The sequence below is a fragment of the Anomalospiza imberbis genome, chromosome 16, assembly GCF_031753505.1.
Source record: "Anomalospiza imberbis isolate Cuckoo-Finch-1a 21T00152 chromosome 16, ASM3175350v1, whole genome shotgun sequence".
Classification (NCBI taxonomy): domain Eukaryota; kingdom Metazoa; phylum Chordata; class Aves; order Passeriformes; family Viduidae; genus Anomalospiza; species Anomalospiza imberbis.
Window position 1 is genome coordinate 16,421,483 of NC_089696.1, and position 22,196 is coordinate 16,443,678.

The following is a 22,196-nucleotide window of genomic DNA, read 5'->3' on the forward strand; positions in this document are numbered from 1 at the left end:
TCACTTGAAATACTGGATTTGCTTCCTCCCAGCAATGCCTTTTATCGTCAGCTGTGTCTGGACGGGCCCTAGAAGTGCAGTGGCAGTGCCTGTGGGCTGAGCTGGCTGGGACAAAGGACCCCAGGTGAGGCTGCTGGCTCTGGCTGATGGGAGAGCATCAGGGCCTGCTCCCATCACACCTGGTCATGTCTTGGCACAGAGGGGCCACACACTGCTGGGGACACGGCGGGTGTCTCTTCTTTCCCTTGGCTCTCTGGTCAGCTCACTGAGAAGAGTGAGCCTGGCTTCGCTGTGACCTGCAGTGCTGTTGGAGCCCTCCTCCCTCGGTGGGAGTAAGGGACACGATCCCTTGGCGCTGAGCTGGGCGCCGTGGGTTGGGAAGGATGGGTACAGCTGCTACAGCTCAAGTGTGTTACCGTGGGAGCATGTACTGGTTCTGGAGAGATGTCTGAGGTAACCACTAGACTGGACTACAGTCTCAGCTTCATGTGTTATGTTAGTGATTGATTTTCAGTTTGAAACTTGACACGGTAATTTAAGGGCTAAATTGAATTTTCAGTGTAGGTTTTTTTGAACAAAGTTAATGTTTGCAAAGCAAGTCTCCACATGTATGCCTTACATTCTTCCCTGCATCATTGTCTGGGTTGATTCAGTTCACCTTTCTGCTGAAGAAGGGCAAGAGGCATCAGGCTGGTATCTGAAGAGACATTTTTAGATCCATTTTATGGATTATATTTTATAATTTTTTTTCTGCCTTTGGATTTTGCATTGCTTAACAGGAGCTAGGAGAAGGCTGTTTGGTCTCCATTAATCTTCAAGTGCCCACAGACTGCTTCAAATTTCTCTTCCTCATGAAAAGATTTGCAGCAGCATCCCAAGCTGAGGATTACATTGAACACCAAGCAGAGGTGCTGGGGTCACACCAGTGTGGCACAGAGTGTTGGCTAGGACCACTCCCATGGTTGAAGCTGTGTGCACATATTTTATGTGGGAGAGTGCTGGTCCCTGCACGGCAAGGGCAGTAAATCTGCTGTCAGAAGGCCTGCACATATGTAATGAGAGCAGATTAGTTTTGTTTCCCATTATTTTGCAGCCTTGAGATAGTGGACAGATTATAGAGCATAGAGGCTATATGTTTATCAGTCCTTTCCTGCCTCTTTCATCACCACCCCCCTCCCTGGTGACCCCATTTTCAGAGGGATAAAGCGAGCAACCCAACCTCATTTCTCAAATCTGTTGCAAAGTCTGATTAGAGGAGTGGAGGAGCTCTGGCACAAGGTACTTGTGCAGCCCTCTGGGCCCAGGCTCTGCAGTCTTCCCACCCATTCCTGCCCTGCAGGTCCTGTCTGGCCTCTGCTCGTGCCACTGTCCCTTTGGGGACCCTGGGCAGTAAGTCAGAGTCCTGTGTGAACAGGTTTTCTCTCTGCAGGTGTGCCAAGGAGGTAGGTGTAGCACAGCATGGGACAGGTGCTGCTCCAGTATTGGTTGCTCTGGGATGCCATGGTTCCTTGTGTCCAGGGAAGGCTGCACCTCCCTGGCTGGGATGGCAGTAGAAGATAGTGCTTAGGATGAGTGATTTATGCATAGTGGAGTCTTGATACCCAGTGGAAAAAAATCCATGGTGGCCTGTGCTACTCCTGTGCTTGACAGGGTGCTGATGGGAAGTAATTTTGCTCTACCTGCATGATGTTGATTAGACTGTAGAAGCATCTGTGATTTAGATGTCCCGATCCCGGCTGAGTCCTGGAACTGTGGACCTGGATTAGCATTGAACACCTGCATCAAGGTTCTGGGAAATGTGTGACCTCACCAAAACCGCAGTGAGCAAGACGGAGTGTGTGAGCATTAGAAGACTAAATTGTTGTTTTGCTTCAGCTTGAACAAACAGAAGATTTCATGAGGGCAGCAGTGTCAGGTGCTGTGGGGCAGGGCTAGGTGTGATGGCGTGGCTCGGGTCTGCATTAGCTGTTGCTGCACTGTCTCCTCTCTCCGCAGAACATCGTGTCCAAGAACGCGATGCAGTACCGCGGGAACGCCCAGCACGATGCCCAGGAGTTCCTGCTTTGGCTGCTCGACAGAGTCCACGAGGATTTGAACAACGTGGTGAATTCCGGTGGCATGCCTCCACTCAAGGTGAGGGATTCTGCTGGGGGATGATGTGGGAGTCTAACTTTGCACGATGGCTTTCGTTTTACAGTAGTTCTCCCCATTGGCTTCCCAACTTCAGTAGTTCAGGTGGAACAAAAGCGTGGGTTGAAATAATGTTTGTTTCTGCCCTGGAAATGTAACCAGCTGTTCCACTAATCCCTAGCGAGTGCTCCCTGAGGCAGTTGTGTTTGAGTGGCTGTGCAATAGCCAGGAGGTGTTACTGTCAGGTGTGAGCCCCGTGCCCTTCCCTGCCCACCTCACCTTCCTGCATGCCCACCCCTTGGAGCAGAGTGTGCTTGGTAGTTAAAAATGCTTGTGGCATTTTTCCAGTGATTTTGGCTAAGGAAAGTAAAATTTGACTGGGGTTCTGGAGCCACCTGCTTGGTGCACCCCCACACCTGGGTGTGCCTCAAGGGTTTGTTCCTCTCTTTTAGCCGCCTCTGGAGGATGATGTACTGCTTGAGGGCCCAGCCTTTCCCATCAGTAGCACTTTTGTGCAGGAACTCTTTCAAGCCCAGTACAGGTATGGTATTTTGTAAATTCGTTAGATGTATGGGTGACCCCAGTATAATTCTAAACTGACATTAGCTCCCAGTACAGTTGGGCCTGGTTTCACTGTGTTAACAACTGTTTCTGAATTCCTGCTGAACTAAGACCTTGCTCTAGAGGAAAGAGAGAATTTCACTGCTTCAGAATTGGTACATTCTGTGTAAATCTGCAGTATGTACCACTACACCTGTTCCTGTGCATCCTGAGAGTGAGTCAGTGAGTCAGCTTCATGAGCAAAGGCTCAGGAAAGCCCAGTGCTGTGGGGCTCACCCTGACTGTCAGAGGGAAGAGCCCATGGCAGGATCTAGAGGTGCCTGGGAGTTAGGGATCCCCGGTGTGTGCAGAGTGCTTGTCATCTGGCACTTGGGAATTCTGAGCTGAAGTAATCACCGTCCCTTCAGGGCTTTCCCTTGAGTTTCCCTTCTTTCTGGGAAGAGAGCTTTCTAATTTCAGAGCTATTGGAAGAGAACAGCTGAATCACCAGTGTTCCAGTACAGTGCCTGTACTGCTGTAAGAATTAAAATTACTGGGCTCCCTCCCCAGTATTTGCCAGCTTTTCCTTTGCAAAGGCGAAGCCTTAAGCCTGGTCTAAGACACAAAGCTGGTGCAGATTTATTCTGAATGAGAATGGAATTCTGGAGAATGAGGATGGACTCTTGTCTGGAGCTTTTCCTGTGTAAGAGCTGTGTGCACCCCAGTGCTGACTGTCTCTGTCCCTGTCCTGTAACTTCACCTCTCTCCAAAGACAAAACCCTTCCAGGGTTTCCCGTTGGATCTGCTGTTGGTGAATATGGGATTTGATGGTTTATATATTCCCAGTGAGGTGTAACTGTGCCCTGTTATCCCTGTTTGTCCCAGGTCCTCCCTGACGTGCCCTCATTGCCAGAAGCAGAGCAACACCTTTGACCCTTTCCTCTGCATCTCGCTGCCGATCCCTCTGCCGCACACTCGGTACGGAGCTGTCCTGAGCGTGACGTTGGCTCTTTCCCGTGCATCTCGTGTTCCTTAGTTTGCTACAGCAGGAAGACAATACCAGCAAAGTCTCTGATAAGTCATTAAAAAAGATAGATAGGACCGTATAGGGATTTAATGTTTTGCTTTGCAGGTAAAATGGAAAATTGAGGCTTTTGAAAGGCCTATCCTTCCTATATAATTAATTTTGGGAGAAAAAAATCTTTGCTTCACATAAGCAAAATATTTTGCTTTTCACTTGATTCATAGCATTTTAGAATTAAAAAAGGGAAAAGGATGAAACACACTTTGTTTTTTGAGAACAGCCTCATTGATCACTCCCATTTCAAAAATTGAAGTTAAAAATCTTTCCTGCAAAATGTTTTGCTTTTTTTGAAAAACAGCTGATGCAAATAAAGAAAAAAACTTCAGGGGAGGAAAAAAATCCAGATAAAACATTCAAAGTGAAGATAGAGGTGCACAGCAAAACTACCTGAGGTATAAACAAACTCCTTCACCTGGTGTTTGCATCCAGAAAATTTGTGTAGTTCCAGAAGCAATGGAACAGTGTGCTGATAGGGCAGATTAAGCATTGCTGTCACATTTGCTCTGGAAATCCCTGCTTCACCACTGGGTGGAGGCTGAGTGGGCTGTCCAGGGAAGGTGTCCCCTCCCTCTTCTCTCCCCAGTAGTGCTGCTGGCTGCTGTTGGAGGCAGGATTGAGGGCTGAGAGGCAGCCTGTTCCCAGTAGCAGCTCTCCAAGTACCTCAAGGTGCTGTCTTATACTGACTGTCCCAAGCTCCCTCACTGGATCCCTGCTGGAAAACTGATTGCCTTCTCATAGACAGTTTTGGTTTCAACTTTGTGGGCCTTTTTTGAGATGTTCTGCTTGTGGGAGCAAGTAACACCAGGCCATAGAGTAGGAAAGGAGTGTGTAAATCAAACACCCTTATCTGGCTGCAGCTGAGTGCAACTCCGGTGTGAGGTGGATCCGGACAGTCAGGAGGGCCCTGTACCTGGTGGGCAGCCTGGATGTGCCCAGGCTGGGCTGAGGCTGCTCAGGCAGTGCCCAGAGCTGCTCAGCCCAGCCTAGCAGTGCTCCCGTGCTCTCCACAGGCCGCTGTACGTCACCGTGGTGTACCAGGGCAAGTGCTCACACTGCATGCGCATCGGCGTGGCCGTGCCCATCTCTGGAACAGTGGCCAGGCTGCGGGAGGCTGTGTCCTCGGAAACCAAGATACCCACGGAGCAGGTAATGGGCTGGGCTGCCCACCTGTGTGCCCCCCCTGCAGTGGGAGGGAGAGGGGAGGCTTTTGTCCCTTGTTGGATATACAGGAATTGAAATTCGCTGCCCATGGTTGAACAGGGAAACAGGGTAGTGGTGGAAATCTGGATCATGCTTTTCCCTGTGCATTGGCTGTTTGAATCCTAGTGATGTTGGAATAGCCCTCAGTGCGGGGTGCAGACCTGCCTGACCCCATGGTGACTCTGCATGCTGGCAGTGAGGCAACCACTGGGCACCTACAGTGTCTGTAGGAAGAGCTTCAGGAAAGCTGTTGAATTCCACCAAAACCTCTCCATATGCAGATTTACCCCAGTTTCTCGTTTATGGCTATCCTTCTCCCTGTTCCTTGCTCCTGACTGATGACAGGATGTCTTGAGGAGTGCCATCCCTTAGCAGGAAAATCCCAGCTGAGAGATGGGGCACTGAGCTGAAACGGCGGGTGGTTTGATGGGTCCTGGTTTGCTTGTGGTGCCTGCAGATCGTGCTGACAGAGATGTACTACGATGGGTTCCATCGCTCCTTCTGTGACACCGACGACTTGGACACCATCCACGAGAGCGACTGCATTTTTGCCTTTGAGACCCCAGAGATCTTCAGGCCTGAGGGCATCCTCAGTCAGAGAGGTGAGTCAATAACTCTTAATGCCCACCTTAGGTGACTACTGAGGGAGGTTTGTGTGGGAAAAGAATGAGTGCCACAAGCTGTTGATGTTCTAGTGTATTGATTTCAGCTCTGACTTTGTCCAGGCTCATTCCAGAAGATTTAATAGTGTTGTCAGCTGGGAGGTTATCAGGCACTGTTGTACACTCCTTTCTGCATCTTCTCAGGGCTGATGCTGCTGGCCAGGCTGGCTTAATATGAAATCTCTTGTCAGGCTTAATTTAAAGGACTGCTAGGGACCAGATGAAGCCACTGAAATTTTGTTACTTAAAATCAGATTGCTAGTGATGAATAAACAGTCTCAGGAATGAACAAACACTTTTTCTTTCCAAGCTCAAATTCCTCGGTCTCTGCATGTCCCCTCAGTGAAAGGTAATCATGGTATCCTGGGCAGATGGAGTGTAATCAAAGGCAAATTTTATTACTGAAAGTAGCGAGTTGGGTTCTTGGCTCTTTAGTTTTTCTTGCGGGCAGTAAAAGCTGAGAGTGCTTGTACAACCTGCTGTGAAAAATCAGATGGGGAGCGCTTGCATGTAATGTCTTTCTCTAAAGAAACAGTCACTGTGAAAGGTAGTTGCTCTTTGAAGCCTTTGTCCAAGTGATGAAAATGCTTCTGATTCCATACTGGCCTGCTCCTCTGTAGCCCAAGGAGGGATTCTTGAGGGGGGCATCAGGGCACTAAAGGCAGATGACATAATGAAATGTTTCCTTTCTCCTAATTTTTCAGGAATACATGTGAACAATAACCTGAATAACTTGAAATGTGGCACTGAGCACTCCCGAACAATAGCTTACTCTCAAGGAACGGTGAAGTCTGGAAAACTGGAACAGTCCTGTCCTAAACTAGCAGCAAATGACAAGATTGTCTTGCTGGTGTGTAACAGAGCATGCACTGGACAGCAGAGCAAAAGGTGACTGGCAGCAGCATGGTTGGAGTTACTCTTCTGGCTGCTTCCTAAACTGACCTGGATTTTACTTTCCTGTAGTAGAGGCTCCTGGTGAAGGAGCAGCAGCTTGCATCCCTAGCCCACATCAGGTGCTAAAGAATGTGTTGATGAAAAAGCATTAATGGGTGCAGCAAAATATTTCTAATTTTGGTGAACTTCAAGTATTGTATTACTTGAAGAAACAAATGCAGCCCAGTTGAGAGGATACACCACCTTTGTCTGGTTTGAGAGCAGCATGTTTGACCAGACCCTGTTATGGGTGGGAATTTTTAATTGGAGTGAAAATGGGGGGAGGGAGAGAAGTGAGAAACAACCATGGCAAAGGCATTTGTATCAACTGGAGCCCGAGGACTGCCTCAGCCTCTAAAGCTTCACAAAACTTCTCATAAAGTTCTCCCATGTAGTTTGGGGTTCCGATTGCTGAACAGGATAATCTTTTAACTGTTCCTCAAATGCTTCTCCTTCCCATAGGTTTGGCTTGCCCTTTGTGTTGCACTTGGAAAAAACAATTCCTTGGGATATTCTGCAGAAGGAAATACTGGAGAAGATGCAGTATTTCCTGCGGCCTGCAGCCTGCTTGCAGGTGAGACAGATGTGAGCTGTTGGATGCACAGGTTCCATTGCTGTACCTCAGCCCTCTGTCAGCTCATTGGCACAGGCATATTTGAGACCTTGTGCATTTGCTTTGTCACGTCAGACATGTTCTAGGGTAAAGTCTTTGCCAGCCAGTGGCACGTGGGCAGGTTGGGTTGGAGCCACTGAGGTGGTCTCTGTTCTCTCTGTTGCAGGTTTGCCCATTCAGCTTGCGAGTGGTCAGTGTTGTGGGCATAACATACTTGCTACCTCAAGAGGAGAGACCCCTCTGCCACCCAACAGTGGAAAGGTGAGCTGGCCCTCGGGTGCTGGGTGCTTCCCAGGAGTGGAGAGAGGTGTGTTAGCTGGGAGCTCGGTGTTTACCATGCAGAAATGAACAGTCCTGGTGTGGATGTGTGGAATGCACTGCAGAGGCCTGAGGAGCAGGGAAAGGAGGGAGCATCCTTAGGAAGCTGTGTGAGAATACCTCGGTTGTGTGTCATGCCATCTGGAGTCCGTCCTCCCTGGAAATGGAGAACAGAATGAAAATATTACTCTCACTGTTTTAAATGTTTTTCTTGTGCCTGTTATTCTTTGAAATGTTGGTAAATGCCTGTTCTGTAACAAGTGTATGTTGCCTGACAGAAATGCATACTTGGGTGAAGGCATTTACCAGCTTTACCAAGTGTTTTGCTGTGTGAATTCCTTTTACTCCTTTGCAAACCTCAGCTGTGGGAGTGAAGGAAGGGTGAAGGGCTTGTGGAGTGAAATTACATGCATGTAGAAGATGATGTAGACTTTGGATTAAAAGATAGTCTGACTTATTTCTGCTCCTCCCTTCAGGGCATTGAAGTCATGCGGACAGGGGGGAACTGCTCATGTGAAATTAGTGGTAGAATGGGACAAAGAAACTAAAGATTAGTAAGTATTAAGTAAAAAACCTTAAACTGTGTTCACCTCACAATTGCTGCTTGCAGCTTGCTTGTGTAAACTGTGCATCCTTCAGCAAAAATGAGGCCACTCAAACTCCACCTGTGCCCAGCCCCTGTCTGCAGGGACAGCCTGGGGAGCAAGGGGATGTGCTGGTAAATGTGGTGTCTCCCTGATGCAGCTTGTTTGTGAATACAGAAGAGGAATATATTCCAGACTCTGAAAGCGTCCGCCAGCAGAGAGAGCTTCATCATCAACCTCAGATCTGCACTTTATCTCAGTGTTTCCAACTGTACACCAAAGAGGAACAGGTAGATACAGACTGTGTACTCTGGCTTGTTCACGTGCTGCAGGAACTCCCTCACTCCAGGCAGCTCTTTTCTGCAAACATTGATTCCTTGTGACAGGAGAATAGATTTGTAACGCAAGATTAGTTATCTGTGCTGCTAATGGAGCTCCTCTGCAGTGAGAAGGTTGTGGGAGGTCCTGCTGCTGGGTTCTTTGCTGCCCAAATGTTGATAAAAGAGCTTAGTCCTCTCTTTGGCAATTTCCTTCTGTGAAATATTGTAAATATTATAAAGGGTTAGGACAGTGTGGCTTCATGGGAGTGTCCTGGAGCAACTGTGTGTTCCCAAGCTTGAGCAGGGCTGGGGTGGGCCCAGGCAGGCACCACTGAGTGGGACCCCCTTGAACAGCAGCACAGTGACCACTGAGCTGAGTTCTGCAGGAATGTGGCTGCTGCCCTGCTCTGGCTCTGCTCGCTGTGTGAGCCTGAAGAGACAGGAGTGGTGGTGTGCCCCAGGCCGGCTGGAAAGGGCTCTCACCTGGCCCTTGCCTGGCACATGGAAGCCATCTGAATTCCTTTGGTAGTCTCTAATCTGCTGTACAAAGGGCTCGTCTGGAGGTAGTCTTTGGACCCAGGACTGAGCTGTGATAATTTGGGAGCCTCTCTTGTTAGTTCTTTCAGAGGTGGGGGAGGAGTTGTTTGACAGCTTAAATCTCTGTGGCTGCTGAGTTCTCTGAGCACTGGGCTGTGGAGGGAGGCTTGGGGGACAGGGAGAGTCTGCAGTGTGTAACTCTGTGCTGTTGGGACTACAGAGGAAGAAGAGGGTTCCTAGAGGGCAGTGAAGTGTCAGAGGAACATCCAAAGTACACCTTTCTTCTTTCTGTTCTGATTTTTTCTGCTTTTTTATCCCTGCTTTTTTTCTACTGCCAGTTTTCTTGTGAGAATACTTTTCAGGCTGCCAAGCCTGCCTGGTTTTTTGCCTTGGTTTTTCCTTTTCCTTCTTCTCCACTTCCAAGGCGCTGGCTTTTATAAGGTGCAAAAAGGTCCTCTGCACAGCAGCACTGGCTGAATTCTGCCTTGCAGCAGGAAGTGCCTCCTGAATGAGGCACACATATCTCTGCTTGTCACTTTGAAAAGCATCATTGGGAACCCTGCATCTCCAGTGAGCTTGATAAATGCTGGAGGGAGATGAGGCAGAGGGGTCAGTGTCTGCACTGGGCTTGGGGAAGCAGAGGAACAGTGGTGTTATGCAAGCTGCCTTGGAATTTGAAAACCAATACCCCCTCCTGCCTATTCCTTGTAGCTTGCCCCAGATGATGCGTGGCGATGCCCACACTGTAAGCAGCTGCAGCAGGGTAGCATCACACTGAGCCTCTGGACCTTACCTGATGTTCTCATCATACATCTCAAAAGGTTTAGGCAGGTAAGGATGCCTGTAGTGTTGCTGGAGGACTGCTGAGTGATGTGAGTAGACTCCCCTCTTTAGAAGCAGCCATTCTGCCCTATGTGTTCCTCACCTGGGGTTTTCCCAGGCATGGTGGCCTTGGCCTCTGCAGCCTGTGCTCTTCTCTGTACACAGGAAGGAGACCGAAGGATGAAACTTCAGAACATGGTTAAATTTCCCTTGAGTGGCTTGGACATGACTCCTCACGTTGTGAAGCGCAGCCAGAGCAGCTGGAGCTTGCCATCGCACTGGTCACCTTGGAGGAAACCTTACGGCCTCGGCAGAGATCCTGAGGACTACATCTATGACCTGTATGCTGTCTGCAACCACCATGGCACCATGCAAGGCGGACATTATACAGGCAAGTGTCCCGCTATGCTGTCTGTGGTGGAGCCTTTCACAGAGAAGCTGGTTATATTTCTGTATGGAGTCAGGCAGGGAGTCACTGATGAAAGCAGTGGCACAAGTTATAGAAGGTGAAGTGAATAGAGCCACCCCAAATTATCTGTTCTGAGCGGTAATGGTGGACAGAGAAAGTCCTGAAATGTAAGCTTTTTATGTTCTGGCAGTCTCAGGCTTCCATCTTGCCAGTCAGACTGGAAGGAGATGTAAGAATACATCTGTTCCTCACATTGTCCAGGTCCATCATAGCAGATAAGGCTATATTAAATGTCATACAGCAAACCTGAGAGCAGTAGGGGTGAGAGAGTCTTACAGTAATGCATTATTCCTTAGCATATTGCAAGAATTCTGTTGATGGCCAGTGGTACTGCTTCGATGACAGTGAAGTTCAGCAACTTTCTGAAAGTGAAGTCTGCAAGCAGACCGCTTATATCTTGTTCTACCAGCGACGCACAGCGATCCCCTCGTGGTCTGCCAACAGCTCGGTGGCAGGTAAGCCCTGCTGCCACTGTCCAGAGTGGCTCCAAGTTGTCTGTCGTGGGTAGTTTGTCATTCTGGAGAATTTTCCACCCAGCTCTGCTTAAACCCCCACTTTTGTGTCCCACAACTCAGCAAGGCTTGTCTGAGTCTTTGTCAGAGGCCATGGGAACTTTCCAGCTCTTCTGCTAAGGCAGTTTTGGCAGGGAGACTATGGGGATAGGGAAGCCCCTGTGCCCTCACAGGTGACTGCTGAGAGCTGCCCTTGTGCAGGACATCAAATCCTGACTCGCTCCTTCCCTGTGGCAGCACTCTAGTCCCAAGGAGGCACCCACAGTACGTGTGTTGGTGGAATCCAGGGTGAGCTGTGGGCAGGTGCAGGCTTGGTGACCTGTCCCTGGAAAAAAAAAGATTTTTTTGTGGCGTTGGGGTGGCAGCTGAAATGCCTCCAGTGCCTGCATGCTGGTATTCACAGCACACTGCGACAAGTGCAGTTCTGTCTCCTCGTTCTGACCATAAATGCTCCATAAGAGTAAAGCCCCATTCCCGTGGCAGTGTCTGGATGCTGGGGCCGCGAGGGCCAGCTCGGGGCTCAGGTGTGAGCCAGAGCAGTGCATAGCACTGACTGCCGGGCTGGCGGGGCTCTGCGTGCGCGGCTGACGCGTGCGTGGCTCCCTGCAGGCTCCACCAGCTCGTCGCTGTGCGAGCACTGGGTCAGCCGGCTCCCGGGCAGCAAGCAGCCCAGCGTCGCCTCGGCCGCCTCCTCGCGCCGCACCTCGCTCGCCTCGCTCTCGGAGTCCGTGGAGCTGACCGGGGAGCGCAGTGAAGATGATGGTGTGTATCACTGCTGGGGGCACGCTGGGCCGCCTGTCTTTCTGTTGCAAGATCCTTACTAAAGCAGCTGCAAAATCGGTGGTTGCAAGGGACGGTTAGTCCAGCACAGCTGAGAGGGGCGAGAGCGGGCTCGGTGGGAGCACGGGTGGGCTTCTGTCTCATATGAAGGGTTGGAGGAGAATGGGCAGGAGCCTTAAGGAGCCTTTCAAAGAAACCAAATGCCATCAACAAAACCTCTCAGTCAGGAACTTCTTGTGCTTGTGTTCTCTCTGGGTCTCACTGCATCACCTTTGCAGGGTGGCTGACACGGTCCTGACAAATTTAGCATAGGCACTAATTGCCTGCTGCTGTGCTTATGGATGGTCCCAGGGAGGGAGGGAGATGCAAATTCAGTCATGTATGCAAGTTACTGTTCAGTTCCTGGCTTTGCCTGGTTCCTCCACACATTGTCTTGTAACTTCTAAGAACACAGAGCTTCATGGGTCAGTCACAATATTTGGAAGCTGGTGTGGAGATGTCCCTGCAGCAGTGCTCTGACAGCTGTCAGGCCTGGACATGGAAGTCACACCTGTAAAATACTTTTTGTGTTTCTAAATACAATTACATCACTTGATCTAGAGGTAAGAATCCTACTTTGCCTTTCACAGAATGCTCTAGGAAATATTATTTAATACAGAATCATAATCCTAGCTGGTGATCTTGCCAGTTTCAAGGACTTTTGAGATGCAAACTTTGTGTTTGATCTGCTGCTCAGGGTTGAGAGAAGAATCTGGGTTATCAGTTAGAGGCTTCAGAGAGCTACTCCTGAGTGACCCCTAGCAAATAACAGTTGTTGGATTCCTCATTCAGCTTTTGTACAAGAAGCTGCACCTGCAGCCTGCATGGAGAGGCACATAGTGTGGTGTGGGTGGGCTGGGCTGCTTGGCTCTCGTGGGGAAATGTGGCTGGGTGTGGTAAGCCAGCTGCAGCCTTGGCTTTCCCACTGAGACTGTCACTTGCTTTCTCTGCAGGAGGATTTTCAACTCGACCATTTGTAAGGAGTGTCCAACGTCAGAGCTTGTCATCCAGATCCTCTGTCACCAGCCCACTGGCAGTGAGTGAAAATGGTGTCAGGCCCTCGTGGTCACTCTCTGCAAAACTGCAGTTCCGCTCCAACTCCCCATCACGCTTCTCTGGAGACTCCCCAGTACATACCTCTGCTTCCACTCTGGAGAAGATTGGGGAAGCTGCTGATGATAAAGTTTCCACCTCGTGCTTTGGCAGCCTGAGGAATCTCTCTAGCAGCTACTTGGAGCCCTGTGACAGCAGTCGGCGAGAGCACAGGACAGCTCGCAGAGCCCCTCTGGCTGTCATGGAAGGGGCGTTCAGGGAAGAGTCCGTTGTAAGGACATCTAGCTCAGACCTTTCAGATGGGTATGGTAAAAGCTCTGTGCAGCCAGACAGGAATCACCCTGCTCTGGACCCTTTTGATAACAACAATCAAATCGCCTTTGTTGACCAGAGTGATTCTGTGGACAGCTCCCCAGTGAAGGAGGTGAAAGCCCCAGCTGGGACGGGGCTGGCTGCGGAGAAGGCACATGACACCCCTAAGAAGGGTCACAGCTCCAAAGGAGCTTCTGAGCCAGACAAAAGTTTGAGGAAGGGAAGGACAGTCTTAGCTACCCAAGAGACCAAAGTCTCTCGCTCTTCTCCTCCACTGAAGAGTTCTCAGAAGGCCTCTCGATCTAGAAGTAAGACAGACTCCTCTAGGGTCAGCGGGCGACACGGGTCTCCTGCTCCCACACAGGCTAGGAAGGACCACAGCACAAAGCCCCTGGAGGCATCTGTCCCTTCAGCTCCACAGAAGCAGAAGTCAGGTTCTTCTCCATCCTCCACGGCTGCCAAGAAAACCCCATCAGGCTCATTGACTAAGGGCTCTTCCTCTGGGAAGAGCCGGACTTCTGACCGCAGCCTCAGCAGGGAGGGCTCCAAGGTCAGTCTGGGGTCGGATAAGACGAGCGTTACCAGCAGCTCCAGAACGAGCTCCCCGCGGATCAGCCACTCCAGGAGCGACAGCAGGGCAGTGGACAGCAAGCACGTGCGCAGCTCCTCCATGGCCAACCTGCGCTCCCCAAACGCTGGGGCGCGTTCTGGGCTGAAGAGGGACAGCAAGTCAGAAGAGAAGGGTTTATCTTTCTTTAAATCAGCCTTAAGGCAGAAGGAGACACGGAGGTCGGCAGACCTGGGGAAGACAACAATGCTTTCAAAAAAGACAGGGAGTGTTGGTTCCAAGTCAGGCAGTAAAAATGTGCTGGAGGACAAACCAGAGAAAGGTGGTGTCCCACCAGCTTCTCAAACCAATGCCAACATTACTACAAAAGAAAAACTTGTCTCAAAAGATGCCCCATCTAACAAACATTCTCTGCTATCCAGTCGCAAGTCCAAGTCTTCCCAGCTAGATCCCGGAGTCCATTCTCCTCCTTCCAGTGGCAAGCAGTCTGCTGACAAGCCGCTGAAAAAATTACCTTCCAGCATGCAGGTGTCTGTACGGCCTTCTCTGGAACCTCAGTGAAATGCTGCAATCCAGGTGTCTTTTCTTCTGCTGAGAAGCTAATTTATTCTGAGCTCTTGTTTTTTGTTCATGTGCCTAATGTATGTTTTGAGGAGAAGTTAACTGCAAGTTGTTAAAGCGCCTTTGATTCTGCCATCAAACCAAATAGCCACAGGCAGCCAGCACTGGTGCAAGTAGCCTAGCTGGAGTCATTGTTGAACATGAATGCAGCTGTCCCATAGCACTTGTACAGGAGTCTCTGTCGAAAGTGCAACAACTTTCTTCAGATTTGAGGGTTGGGGCCTGACCCCCAGTTGTACTGACACTGGTGTGCTTTGTTGAGCTGTGAACTGATATTCCTTTGGTCTTGTTCTGAGTGGGCTGTGTCCACACTGGTGTATGGCCTTGTTCTGAGCTTTGGAGGATGCGAAGGAAACTGGAGAGACTGTCGCTTCTTTCTGCTCTCAACTCTCTGTCCCTGCTCCCCTCCATTTCCAAGCTTTCTAAAGGGCAATATTTCAACACTAATGTTGTTTCTCAGGTATATACTCAGCCAGTATAGGAGGGACTAGCATTAGTGACGGACAGAAAGGTACCTGTGTGTCTCTGTGCACGTCTGTGTCAAAGATTTCATTTTTGCATTCCAACAGCAGGAAGTTTGAAATGTAACCTGCAGTTTTTGTTGCTGTGTCTGTGAAAAGTTTTGCTTTGTCCATACCTAAGGCAACCTCTAGCCTGTCCTGTTTCACTACTTTCTTCTGAAATGCTCTACTAAACAACAGAAGAAATCCCTGGGCAGCAGCTGCTGGCCAGCTTGTCCTGTGGAAGCAGTGCCATGGGAGAGTTATGTCCACACACCTGGATGGCCATGATGCTGTCAGGATGCCCCTGTTCAAACCCTTAGGAAGCATTTCCTAATGTGCTCAGACCCTTATCACAGGGGTGTAATTAAGCCTCCATTATCTCTAGGGGTGATGTTTAGATCAAGTGTCGTCCTGCCTTCTCTGAGCATGCTTTGGCAGGCCCCTTTGTGTGGGTTGGAGGGGCAGTTTTCCTGTTCCCCAGAGTGCTGTACATTCTTCCCTCTGGCATGCTCATCCCCTCCCCATGGGTCTGGCTGCCACATGTCCCTCAGTGTGAAGGTTCCCCTTCTTGTTGGGACGACAGCCTCCATCAGGGTCAAAACACTACATCTACTGATGTCTTTGTTTACATGCCCTTCTTACAGGGGAGATTCCTCAAGTTCTGTAAGGTTCCTCTTAAGGTAGATTTCTATAGTCCTTTTACATATATGTGGTGTAATCCTTTTTTTTAAATTCCATGTTTTTATTGATGTGGTGCATATCCTTTACATCCACAGCCTGTCGTGTAGGTTGTGACAAGCTGGGCAATGTGCTGGGCACTCTTTGCTGAGTGAGGTCTGTGCCTGTCCAATGGCAGAGCTTTTCTGGGCATGGCCTGGGGCCAGGGACATGTGTGCTCTGTCCCATCAGCATAACAAACTGGCCTCTGCCACCTCCCTTGCTGAGGTCCTGCTTGCCCTGCAGGCAGCCTTGCCCCCAGGGCACCTTGCTGCTCTATGATCAGTTTTCTGCTCACCACACACCTGCAGCAAGCTTGGGAGGGAAGAGCTGGGGGTAGCTGGCTCCTCGTGTGTGTGGGGCTGAGCTGGGAGTGCCATCGAGCTGGGGTCAATGTGTGGGGATGAGCCCACCTGCCATGGAACCCTTGCAGTGTCCTGGTGATGTCCTGCTGCATCCCCAGCAGTGCCCACAGCCTGCAGGTGTAATGCCCTGACTGTTCCAACCCAAACGTGTCCCCTCAATGCATTCCTTCGCCCAGGCATTGTTTCAGTCTCATTTATTGCAGCAACAAGAAGCAAAGATTGCATTGCTTGCTTCTGAAATGTATGACTTGGATTAGTCTTGGATTATTTTCTGTTATATCCAGCAGAGCAGATAAGACTTGCTTCACATTGCAGTACTTAAATTACTCCCCGAAATGTTGATGTTGAAGTATTTGTTTAAGGTTTTATCTGTATTAAGGTCTTACACTGTCTTGGCTCTTCTCTTGTAACAACTCTTCTAGCAAGAATGTAATTCCGGTGGCTTACACTGACTCGGTTTGGGATCTTTTAATACACAGAACTACTTTCTGTGCATTTTGCCATGGACATTTGTGAAAGGTTATTTTTAACAAATGACATTTTTTTTCCATGTCATCATTCACTGAAGGAGTTTAAACTGGAAGCTGGTGTATGGGTTTTGAGATGGTTTTGCTCCCGTGCTGCATGCCTGACTGAAGGGAATTTGAAGCCATGTCCAGACCCATGTATTAGCTGAACACCAGTTCAATGTTTGTATCTGTAGCAAGACAGTGGTCCTTGGAGGTCTCATTTGGGTAGAAGGGAGATGGAGGTCCTGGTATTCCAGCAGCTGATAAAAGTAACTGAACCTCTGCAATCCCATGAGATGCCAATCTTACTCTCTTGCTGCACATTCTCCATAATTCCCGATGCTAATTGCTGCCAGCTCCAGCACTATCTGCTCTCTTTAAGCAGCCAAACTGGATTTCTCTGTCCCTCCGGAACAGCAGCTCTGTGCACAGGCTCCTTGCTCTGCAGGGGAGAGTGAGTAGGCAGGAGGGGCTGCACTGACAGTGCCCTTGTCTCTGAGCAGGTGGGGTGCTGTTCTTCCCTGGTGGGTTTTCTGCTCAGGAGGGCTTGGCTTGGGGTGAACTCAGGCAAAGTGGTTTGACTTACCAGGGTGCACCAGAGTTCGTGTGGGACATAAGACACACGCCAGGCAAAACGCGGACGCGTGTGCCTGAGCCTGTGGGGAGTGTGGTCCCTGCTCCGTGCCTGTGCCTGCTCCAGGGCCCTTGGGAACAGCCACTCCTGTCACTCCACACCTCTGCTGTTGGTGCGACACATCTTCAGTAGAAAATGAGCTTCCTTGCACAGGAGAGGGCTGAAGGGTGTGGGTGTGGGAAACACCGTTCACTGGGAGTGTTAATCAAAGCCTTGTTGCTGTTACAGTCGTGATGCCATCAGTGAAGTAGGATAAATGTTTCTGAAATCGAATGTATGTTACTATAGGCCCTACTTAAAGGGATCGGGGGAAAAATCATCAGTCTTCGCTCCTTGCTTTAAAGCAGACTTCTCTCTTGTCCCTTTCATGTGTAGGAACTCCTGTCCATGGTATTGTGTTGTCCAGCTGCCAGGATGTGGCATGGTACCAGGGAACACTCAAGAGAGGGATCTGCCAAGTCCTAGATGCCAACACCACCGTGGCTTTGCATATGGATCCTTCAAGCAGCAATAGCTTGGGGCTGTTCTGGAGCAGCTGCGTGTACATGGTCATGTCTTAAAGTTCCTGTTGGCCATCAGATGCACTCATGGCTGTGGGGGAGGTGGGCTCTGCCATCTCCCAGAGGCTGCTGCTGCCCAGGGACCTCTGCCTCCCCTGAGTGGTGGCATGTAGGGCCTGGAAGTCCCACGGACATCTGAGTGCGATGGGAACAGCTGCTGCCAGGTCTGTCCTGCCCAGCCTGTCTGGGGACGGCGGGGTCTGGGACCTTCCTGCCAAGGTCTTGGAAGCAAAGGTATGCCTCATGGTGATGGGAAATTCCCTGGAATGGGGAGGCCCAGCAGAGTCCCTGCTCCCAGACAGGTGAGCTCCAAGGCAAAGCAGGCATTCAGGCAGTGTGTTTCCAGTCAGCTTTGGGTTGGAGTCGCCTGCACCAGCGTGTGACTTGCATTTCACCCCACTTCCTAGTCTGCCACTTGCTCCTGCTCCTGGAATTGGCCCTCTGGGCGCAGGAGAGCAGCGCCTTCATTCCAGTGCTCAGTTCCTACAGGAGTCACCTAGAGACTTTTTTTTTACCCTTTTTGGGCTGTGTCTTTTGGACAGTGTTTAGTAGTATTCAAGTTATAAGCACATTTTCAATGATGTGTATTGAAGAGGCACCTTTTATTTGTATTAATCACATTTGATAGACAATTTGGTGCCTGCCGTTCTCTGTAACTTGTGTCTCACTTTGGGTGTGTAAATTGTTAACCCTTTCACACTTATCAAATATGGATTAATAAAAACAAGATGCTTAGGATAGAAAGCTAGCAGCTTAATTGCACTTCTCCCACTGCAAGTGCCCTCATCCGCCGTCGCTGCAGGGGTTTTGCTTTCTGAAGCCGAAACTTGAGCATGCCCAACCATTTTCCTCGGTGCGAGGCAGCTTGCATGGCCGTGCTGTCCCCAGTGCATGTCCCTACTAACTATGCAAGCCTCTAGCCCAGCCGTGGCCGTGCTCTGGAGCAGCGCTTGGAGTCTGAGCTGTGCCTCAGGGTGCAGCTGCTGCTGGCACGCAGGAGCATGTCCCTGGGTTCCTGCTTCCTTTGCACATCTTTGACTCTTTCCTTTGCAGGATTCTGCGTTACTGACAAGGCTGGAGCGTAACGTAAGGTTAGAGGGATTGGAGCAGGGAAATGAGAACAAACTGATTTCTGTTTTGTGTTGTTTTTCCTTTTGTTAGCAGGGCAGCCTGCTCAGGGTGCTGTGTGTAGCCTGCCACTGCATGCAATGCGAGGGGCTGTGAGGAGGGGTAGGCAGGCACACAGAGCTGCTGTGAGTGTCCTTGTGAGGGGAGCGCTTCCCTGCTGGCCTCCTGCTGCCCACGCTGCTCTTGGGGCTTTGCCTGCCTTTCTGGGGGAGCCCCTGGGCTGCCTGTCCGTGCCCCAGAACGCTGTGGTGCTGGGGTTTGGGCCGTGTCCTGTTGGACAGCAGGACCCCGGGGCAGCCGTGTGTGCTGCGTGGCCAGGGCAGCTGGCCTGGGCTTCGTGCAGGTCCCAGGACCCCTCCTGCTTCTTGGCCCTGCAGCTTTGGTACCCTCCCCTCGGTCAGCTGGCATGGAGAGGGTGTGGAAACAACATTCCAAATAATTTCACTGTTGGGTGTTTTTTTTTTTTGTGGTTTTTTTTTTTTGGTTTTTTTTTTTGTTTTTAATTTTAGTTTGGTTTGGGTTTTTTTAAATCTTTCTTATTTGCCTACTAATCCAAAAGAATTTGGCAGTATCTAATGATACCTGTGGAGGGAACTGAAATTTAGTTTTAATCTGTGGTGAGATGAAAATCCTACATGGTTTTCTCAACAAAGGCATCATAAAGCAGTTACTGTTAAGAGCTTTATTTTGTAAAAGAAAAGCACCTGAAGGCTCGTACAATGTCTGTGTTAGATCTAAAGGCTTAGGGACTCTTATTTTTTAAAAGGTGATAGCACTCAATTTATCTGCAAATAGTGTTTTTTTAAAAGACACAGATTAAAACTAAGGCAACCACCAGTCCCGGCTCACTCAGCCCTGCAGCCCACGCCGGCCTCAGGCTCGTGTGCCATTTGTGAGTGCAATAACCCCTTAGCAGGTGCTGCACTGCCTTGGGTAGGCTAACACAAGGGAATCCTGGCCACCAGTGGCTCCGTTGTTGTCCTGTGGCCTTCCAAGTATGAATTTGTACAGATTTGCTCACCACCTGTGCCTCACCATTGGTTAAAATTGAATTTTAAGTCCTGTTGCAAATGCAATTTCTCTTCTGGCCGCAATGTCAGATTTTACACTGGAATAGCTACAGTTCTGAAACTGCATGTCACATCACTGTACCTGGTACAGGGACGTGGGGCTTTCCCACACCTTTGATATTTTCCTCTGTATTTTAATGTTTTTGACCTGTACAGTAATTGGAAAGCAGGCTGTCTACTTGGGGTTGAACACTGTACCATAAATTTTAAATTATTTGAGGACAACTGCATGAGACTGTGTCAATGCCTTTTATTATTTATTTGTATGTTTTATTATTCGAGGTGTATGCACTTTTAATATGCAGAATTTATATTTTTATGTTAAAAATCATTTTCTTTCAGAAAGAAGAGTTTGAATATGAGGAATTGGAATTAAGTGCAAAAAGGGGAATATGTAATAAAATACAATAAATTTATTACTAGGCATCCTGCCTGAGTGAGCGTTTTTCCAGGCTGCAGGCTTCAGCCCTGCCTTGTTCCTGCCCTGCCTGCTCCGGGCCCAGGGTGGGGGCATGGCTTTGGGAGCTTCCCTGAGTGCCCCAGGGCTCCTTTGGGCAAACCAAACCCGGAGCCTGGCTTGGGCACAGCCCGCGTGCAGGGGAGGGGAGGCACGGGCTCCTCCTTGCCCTGTGTTTTCCTGATGCTTCTCTCTCCACAGACCATCAGTGCAGGTGCTGCGGTGCTCGGCCACGGTCCCGGGCGAGGGTGTGGGACCTGCACCAGGGCCACGTGCTGGTGAGTTTGGTGCGGGAGCCCCAGGGCAGGGGGAGGTGATCGGCTTCCCCTTTGGCGTTGGAGGGCTCACCCCTGCTCGGGCAGAGGTGGGAGTGTTCCCTGTCCATCCATCCGTGCCTCGTGTCGGGGTTCAGCCCCCCACATGAAGGGGCTTCTCAGCGCCCGAGCGGTCCCCTGCCACCCCCAGCCCTACCCATGCCCCCTGCCACCCACAGCAGCGAGGCCAGGCTCCAGACAGGAGGGACACATGGACCCAGGTCCTGCGGCATTTGGGGCCAGGAGCCCCCCAGCCAGACCCCCACACGTCCAGGAGACCCTCAGGCCACCCCTGCCTACAACATGGGCAAAGGTATTGAGGGCCAGGGTGGCCTCAGGGGCTTCTGCCATCACCAGACACTGGAGGCTTGAAGCTCCTCCAGCTCTGTGCTAATTAAAGACTGTTTTTCCTTTAGCAGGGCATGCAGCGGTGGTTCCAGATGCAGAGGAGAGCGTGGATGGGCTGCTGCTGCCGCCACCTGCCTCAGCCCAGCGAGGATGAGGATGGAGCAAGGCAGAAGGAGGACAGGCTGTCTCTCCTGGGTGCTGAATGGAAAACCTCTGTCCTTGGTGGATTGTTTGCAGGGACCCACCTGGGCTGGGAAAGCTGCTCGAGCTGCCCTGCTGGGCTGCCCAGTCTCAGGGCAAACAGGGCACAGGAGGCTTTGGCCACCCAGGGTCTCCTCTGGGAGGAAGGATGGAAGATGACGTGCTCCCTCCGTGCCCACGGCCCTTTCCGCTGTGGACTCGGATCCTCCTGCTCCAGTGAGCCCTCGGATCAGTGCGTCAGGGGCTGGCTGGGGCTTCACAAACTCACCTTTCAACACAATTTTTGATTCTCAAAGGTTCTTTTTCTCTCTCCTATTTTTGCAGGAGGGGACTGTTGCACAGCTGAGCAGCATTATCAGTGTGTGCCCCATGCCCTTTGGTGCTCACCAAAGGGGAAGTTGTCAGTGACTCCCCCTTGTTCCCCAAATCCCTCGATGGGTTGTCCTGCTCTTCCCCTGCGTGGCGGTGGTTACAGAAATGCTGATGTTGGTGTGTTTATCAACAGCTGTGCTACATCACCCCTTGCCCACACGGGTCCCAGGGCCTTGGGGGACGCCTGGCCCCTGCCGTGGAGCCTTGGTCTGTTTCCATCCATCCTGCTGGGAATGGTGAGCAGGAGCTGAGCCCCCGGTGCTGGGCCCAGGAGCTGGTTGCTGCCCTGGCTAGTCACACACGAGTCCCACCCCTACCGTGTACCAGAGGCACTGCTTCACGGCTTGTGTAGAAATGGGGATGGCAGATGTCATATTAAATCACGGGGTCATCATTTATTTATAGGTGATTACATTAAAGAGAGATTTATATAGCCAAAGGCTTCACAGAATTAGAGTTAATGTACTTGTGTTTATTATATTTGCCAACATTCCTCCAATCCAGCTGGGTTTTTCTGGCCACAGGATTTAACAGAGCCCACTGCCATCCTCCAGCCTACCTGGGAGGGGGGTGCGAGGCCCATGGAAAACACCTGAGAACTTTGATCTCCCAGTGATCAGCTCTACTGCCTCCCACTTTCTGAGGGTCTGTGGCCAGCACGTGGGGCATAGGGAGGGCAGGGCAGGACTCATGCTTAGAGGGGGTCAGGAGGGGAGTCGAGGGTTGGGGCTCCCAGGTGTCGCTCCTGGGCTGGGATTATACTGTGTTTAACTGGGATTAGACTACTGCAGAGCTGGGCCAGGTTTCTGACACCCTGGGGAGGGGTTGTGGCCCTGAGGAGCACCGGTGGGGAAGTGCCAGGTGTCTCCTTGGGCCCTGTGCCCCCAGAGCCTGGTCAGCTGTCACCTGTCCCATGGGCTG

The 22,196-nt window shown here is 50.6% G+C and overlaps 1 protein-coding gene across 1 annotated transcript in view; it reads left to right on the plus strand.

The window, feature by feature from the left end:
• USP31 (ubiquitin specific peptidase 31) overlaps nucleotides 1–20,009 on the plus strand; it is a 28,912-nt gene extending 8,903 nt beyond the window's left edge. The window contains exons 2-16 of the mRNA XM_068207377.1: nucleotides 1,996–2,133; nucleotides 2,583–2,671; nucleotides 3,556–3,648; nucleotides 4,765–4,900; nucleotides 5,412–5,556; nucleotides 6,321–6,504; nucleotides 7,012–7,123; nucleotides 7,329–7,423; nucleotides 7,957–8,034; nucleotides 8,225–8,354; nucleotides 9,633–9,752; nucleotides 9,909–10,134; nucleotides 10,509–10,667; nucleotides 11,334–11,486; nucleotides 12,497–20,009. Coding sequence (XP_068063478.1) covers nucleotides 1,996–2,133; nucleotides 2,583–2,671; nucleotides 3,556–3,648; nucleotides 4,765–4,900; nucleotides 5,412–5,556; nucleotides 6,321–6,504; nucleotides 7,012–7,123; nucleotides 7,329–7,423; nucleotides 7,957–8,034; nucleotides 8,225–8,354; nucleotides 9,633–9,752; nucleotides 9,909–10,134; nucleotides 10,509–10,667; nucleotides 11,334–11,486; nucleotides 12,497–14,037 — 3,399 coding nt within the window. The 3' untranslated portion in view covers nucleotides 14,038–20,009. The remainder of the gene's footprint in view (nucleotides 1–1,995; nucleotides 2,134–2,582; nucleotides 2,672–3,555; nucleotides 3,649–4,764; nucleotides 4,901–5,411; nucleotides 5,557–6,320; nucleotides 6,505–7,011; nucleotides 7,124–7,328; nucleotides 7,424–7,956; nucleotides 8,035–8,224; nucleotides 8,355–9,632; nucleotides 9,753–9,908; nucleotides 10,135–10,508; nucleotides 10,668–11,333; nucleotides 11,487–12,496) is intronic.
• The last annotated feature ends 2,187 nt before the right edge of the window (nucleotides 20,010–22,196 follow it).